The sequence below is a fragment of the Scaptodrosophila lebanonensis genome, unplaced genomic scaffold, assembly GCF_003285725.1.
Source record: "Scaptodrosophila lebanonensis strain 11010-0011.00,11010-0021.00 unplaced genomic scaffold, SlebRS2 tig00000089-arrow-pilon, whole genome shotgun sequence".
Taxonomy (NCBI): Eukaryota; Metazoa; Arthropoda; class Insecta; order Diptera; family Drosophilidae; genus Scaptodrosophila; species Scaptodrosophila lebanonensis.
In genome coordinates this window covers 2,092,580-2,098,306 of record NW_022060565.1, presented here as the reverse complement: position 1 = coordinate 2,098,306, position 5,727 = coordinate 2,092,580, and the positions used below count along the sequence as shown (strand labels likewise).

Here is a 5,727-nt window from a genome sequence, read left to right as displayed (position 1 = left end):
GCAAACAAAAATCCAATTGTGTTAATTCTAATTTACTCTACATGCATATATGTATGTGTGTATATGTCTGTATGTGTATGTATATACACACATATATATACAGATATATATTATTATTATTATTATTATATTATATTATTATTATTATATACATACATACAACTAAAGTAGCTGCCTCCAAAACAATTAAAAACAACAAGAAGATGATCTACAAAACATTTTCTGTGCGGTCTTACAGACAAATAGAAGCCTAAAGATTATGGTCAATTGTATTAAAGGAAAATAAACGAAATTGTAATTTATATTTTATATTTATGTATGTATGTAATTTGTTGAGCGATGATGCAGCAGTAGCAGCAGCATGCATGAAAATGGACATTAAAAACCAAGAGTTTAGTTTTTTAAGTAGCAACAAAATTTTTATTCATATGAGACGCCACGCGTGCAAAAAAAAAATTAACAATAATTTATTATTGACTTTAAAAAAAAACCGACAACAAAATATTTTGAAGAGATTTACTTAATGTGTGTGTAAAAGTGGCGAAAATAGAATTGCACTAAGCTCAGAACTTTTTTAAAAACAAGTTAATTATGAAATTGAGTAACAATAGTTGTAAAGTAATAGCCACAGAGCAAAATGTATACTTGTCTGTATGTACATACACATGCATGCTCTGGCACCACTTAGAGAGGAGAGAGAGTGAGAGAAAGAGAGAGAAAGAGGGGGCCATTCACATTATCACATACGTAACAGTTTAATTTTTGCTGTGGTTTTTGGTGTCGAATCAGTTTTTCGAGAGCACAGATCTTAAAACGTATCCGTGAGTTTTCATCAATTTTCAGTAAGGTTGACAATACAGTTTGTTTGATCACACACATATTTTAGAGCTGTAGTGATCGGTTCGGGGCAATAGAAAGTAGCGTTACAAGCTCCGTGTCAGGTTGGCGAAGTTAAAATTTCTGAACTACAAGTTTTCCCATTTTCGAATCTTATTTGTGATTCCGTTTTTATTGTTTTTGTATATTGTAAATTGCATGATCTCTGTTTGTGACGTCATTGCATATATGTTTGTATGTCCCAAAATATACTGATAAAACACTTGATTATGTGGATAGTTTTTAAAATGCTTAAAATAGAACAAAGAATGTAATGATGTGATTGCTATACTAATAATCGTGTTAATGCACAACATTTGGAAGAAAACTGCCTAAAGTCTCAATTGGAAATGCAATATATACATACATAAATAGCTAGTTTCAAGTATTCGCAGCAATAGTAAATAATATAATGCGTACGTCTTTGTCTGTGTATGCATGTGTGATTGAGTGAGTGTGTGTGTGTGTACATACTTTTATATATACATAAATGTTCTGTTCAATAGAGTCAACTATTAGCCTTTTTTGGCTAACTGAGTGTAAGTGCTTGTGAAAAATTGATAATTTTGTATATACAGCGATCAGAATAATGTGTTGAATAATTTTGATCGATAAGTAGTAGTGTATCCATGTAAGTTTTGTGACGTAACAAATTATGCATTCGTGCTATAAATCATGTAACAACAAACAAAAATAAACAAACAAAAAAAGAAAATTAAAAATTCAACACACCATTAGTTGTTATTATATGCTTGTATCTTCACCTCTTTCTGTGTAAATTAGTTTTAAAGCAACATATACCTACTATTTATAAATAAATATGTATGTATAATACAGTATAAAAGCGAAATCATTTTTTTATACTTAATTTTAGCATTTAAATAAAAATGAAAACAGAGAAAATATATATAAAAAAAATTAAATAAAATTATACACAAGGATAAAAATGAACACAGTTTTTAATTGTACCACTAAATACCTTCAATTTACACATACATACCTACATATATGCATACAATAAGTATATATACATATATATTTATTTTGAGAGCCAAGCTAATTGGCGGCGTGAATTAAATTAACGAAAACAAAAACAAAAACAACATTTAATTCCAACATTCTCTGCATAAAACAAACAAACAACTCTTTAAAACAAATTGTCCACTTGAGCAAGAGCGGCCTAGCGATCGCATTCTAGCTATTAATTGTTGTAATTTTTGTTAAATAAAAATATAAATGAAAAGAGGAAAGCAAGCAAACCAATTGTAACATATAGCGAAAAAACACTTCAAATCACTTTAGTAAACGATTTAGCCTTAAGCGCCTACCGCTAACTCTTAAAACAAATGAAACAACTTACTAGAAGTATAAACATACGAACTAAATACCTTAATAACGAGAAGTATATTAACTGAAAGCTAAAACTGAAGCTACATACATGATGCATACATACATACGCATGTACATATATGTATGTATCGTGCAGAATATGCGTATAGAGCATATTAGTTTGGACGAACGGTACATAATACATTAAATAATATGAACTAAACATTCAGAAGCATCACAAATATAACAATTTTTTGGTAAGCGTAAATTTAAAACAAACAAACAAACATTAAGAATTCAAAAGTAACATATTTTACCTTTAATGCGTACATTTAGTATTAACGGAGGGGTTGACGAAAAAAAAAAAACAAACAAAAAAATAAAAACAAAATAAAATTGAAAAAAAATAAAAACTATAAAAATTTAATTATCTCTGTCTATTTATTTAAAAATGGGACGGCGTTCGCGATTTTAACCCACAATGGTCTTGAAATATTTCACAAAAAATCTATAGTTTCAGTCGAATGAATTTTCTTTGATGGTAAATATGAGCACTAAGAGGCTGCTCCACCCGCCTTTGTAAATGGAAATTATTTGGGCCAGAAGTCATCAGAAGCTTAGTACCAGAAGTACCCGATGTGAAGTACCAGGGTCGTGAATTTGTCTAAAGAATAAACAATGGAATAGGTAGGCAGAGTCTTCGTTCTTTAATATTTTGTTGTTGGCTGTCATTAGTGCACGTTCTCTGATTTTTTAAACACGTAAAAATTGGCAACCTGGTCCTGAAGAAGATAAATTGGATGCACAAATAAAGATCAACGTATAGTTTCCGGTTGCTAATTTGAACGCTAGGTGGCAGTATATGAAAATTAATGTGACCGTTTCTACCATCAAGTGAAGGTCACACATGGAAGAAAGCAGCTAAGAACTGCTTGCCGTATTTATTTTATTTAAAACGAGTCTACTTTTCGGCAATCTAGCAAACCCGAAAATGAGTGGCTTCTGTTTTGAATGAAGTCTGATTCAACGTATCAACAAATTATTCAGTAACAATTAATTTGTATATTCACATACGGTTTAATATAGTTGGCTTTTGGTTGACAATTCTGTAATTCTCTGAATTCCAGGTGGAAAGCTGAAAGGTACTCATAAAAATTAATTAGGGAGAAAATTGAGTTTGTTTGTAAAATATTTATTTTCTTATGGTATCAAAAAAATAGTAAATGTTCTAAAATTAATGTTATTAAATATATGTATTTATATTTTCGAAAAACTAATATAGGTATTATTTGACTGGTGAGTTTCCGAGATCCACTTAAAACTAAATTCTTAAATGTACGCGCAGCTAAAAGCCCAAAGACTTACAATTAATTGTTTAGTGCTTATAGATATGAAAAAAAAAAAAAGATTTTGATGTTCTCTCTCAATCCCATTCTCTTGTTTTGCTTGTTCGTCCCTTAGAGAAGTAATCAAGTCGGAAAGTATTCACAGATAAGCTGCCCCAAAACTAAACGAAACTAATAAGGTATTAAAAAAAAAACACTACACCTCAACACTACACATGAGCTCGCACGCGTTCAACGCAACATGCAACGATCTTAGGGTTGGTAGGACAGCTAGACAGCCGCCACCTTGGCGGTGAAGGCGGCCAGTTGCGCCTTCAGGGCATCGATCTGGCAGAGCAGCTCAATGTTCTGACGCTCCAGATATGCGGCACGTATAGCGATCTCGTCCTCCTTGATGCGGCGGCGATCGCGGGACTTCTTGGCCGCGGCATTATTCTTGCGGCGTCGTTCATAATAGGCCGCATCCTTGATCTGTCCCTGGCCGCTGGTTGAGTTGAATGTCGAGCTGTTGTTGTTGCTGCTGCTGCTGCTGCTGTTGTTGTTATTGCTGCTGCCATTGGTTGCCACAGCAGCCGTGCCTGCAGCCAACTTCTCAAAGTTACCCGCATGCGAGTCACAATCGCTGCTTTCCTCGGCCGCGGCACGATCCTCGCTCTCGCTGTTGTTGTTGGATGAGGAGCCCTCATTGACGCTGCCGCTGCGTGAGTTCGTGCGTCGCATTTTTGGATTGGTCACTGTGCGTGATCCACCATTAGAGCTGCGAATCTGTTCCAGCACTCGTTTACGATATTCAGTGTAGCGTTCGACGCGAGGATTATCGAGGAGCACATCAGTGGCGGCAAAGTTTGCGGCAATTACCAGCGGATCACGTGGAAAGGCCTTGAAGGGCCGCGTGCTCTTGACCGCATCGGGCAATGTGCTTGTGGTGCTGCTGGTGGGCGTGGTGGCAACCAAGGAGGTGGCGGTGGCTGACACATCGCTATTCTGTGCTGGGGGCGACTGTGGCGCCTCGAGTACATCGATCTGCATGGTGCTGGCATTGGATGCTGGACGAGGCGATGAGGAGGCAGCAGCGGCTGCAGCTGCAGCCGAAGCGGCGGCGAACGTTTGTAATAGGCTAGCCGTGGCTGCCTTGGGCGTACCGTTGGCCACCGAAGGCTCCTGCTTGATGTTGCCATAATAGAGCGCTGGATAAAGCGAGGCTAGCTGTTGCTGCTGCTGTTGTTGTTGCTGCTGCTGCTGCTGTTGGGCCACAGCGGCAACTGCAGCTTGGGCGGAATAGAGCAAGTTGCTGGGTATGGCGGTGGGCGAGGCTGTGGGTGAGCCACTGCCGTAGCTGTAGTTCGTCTGATAGGGTGAGGGCGTCTTACGTGGCGGTGTCTCCACGGAGTCACAACGACGCGACAGATCGAGGACTTCAGCGGCCACGGGGTGTTGTTGTTGTTGCTGCTGCTGCTGGCTCAGAGCGGCGGCAGCGGCTGCACTGCCCAGCAACTGTTGCTGATAGGCATAGGCTGTGTACAAATCCATTTTTGGCAGCGCCAAATGAGATTGCGGCTGTGGCTGCTGTTGGTGCAGATGATGATGATGGTGGTGTTGTTGTTGCTGCTGATGAAGTAAAGGCTGCTGCAATTGGTTGTGCTGCAGCTGGTGGTGGTGATGATGGTGGTGCAGCAAAGGCTTGCGATCTATTGAAGAGAGGAAGTAAGAGAGATCGTTAGTAAGTCGCTCACGCATCGGCTTAAGGGGCGTGTCTAACTTACCAGTTTTTAGGTCAAAAAATTGCCCAGTAATCAGTTTCTCGTGCATCAACATGTTGGCTAAGACTCTATGTTAATCCAATGCTAGGGTTATGCTTCAAATTACAATTTTATCGTAAATCCGAATAATGTTTTGTCAATGACAGTCCGCTTTTGCTGTCGCTAACGTCGATTTCGTTGCTTCGTTCTTGTCGCTAACGGTGTCAAGCGCAAACTGATTTGTCCACGCAATTCCCACTGCCTTTTATACGCATCCACGCCGACGCACAAGCCCGCACCGTCGGTCGTTCTCTTCATTCATTCTCCATTGCATTCGCTCCGAGCAACAACAATGGCCGAGCCGATGCCGATTCCGAGCGCATTTCCCGAACAATGTCGTGCAGGTAGGCTGACCGTAGTAAACAGCAAAGGGGTGA

General features: G+C 38.5%; 1 protein-coding gene across 1 annotated transcript; it reads right to left on the bottom strand.

Annotated features, from left to right (window-relative positions):
* Positions 1-3,821: 3,821 nt before the first annotated feature.
* LOC115626969 (protein giant) lies at positions 3,822-5,366 on the bottom strand. The gene is made up of 3 exons (XM_030522484.1): positions 5,315-5,366; positions 4,141-5,239; positions 3,822-4,098 (listed from the first exon to the last, which is right to left on the bottom strand). Exons 1-3 carry the CDS (start codon positions 5,364-5,366, stop codon positions 3,822-3,824), a joined length of 1,428 nt encoding a protein of 475 aa, XP_030378344.1.
* Positions 5,367-5,727: the final 361 nt, after the last annotated feature.

Excerpts from the sequence above, each read along its gene's own strand:
- LOC115626969 (XM_030522484.1), bottom strand. The coding sequence starts at position 5,366 with ATGTTGATGCACGAGAAACTGATTACTGGGCAATTTTTTGACCTAAAA. Across the intron at positions 5,240-5,314 it reads ATTTTTTGACCTAAAAACTG|ATCGCAAGCCTTTGCTGCAC; the intron begins GTAAGTTAGACA and ends TCTCTTCAATAG. Across the intron at positions 4,099-4,140 it reads CATGCGGGTAACTTTGAGAA|CAATAACAACAACAGCAGCA; the intron begins GTTGGCTGCAGG and ends CAATGGCAGCAG.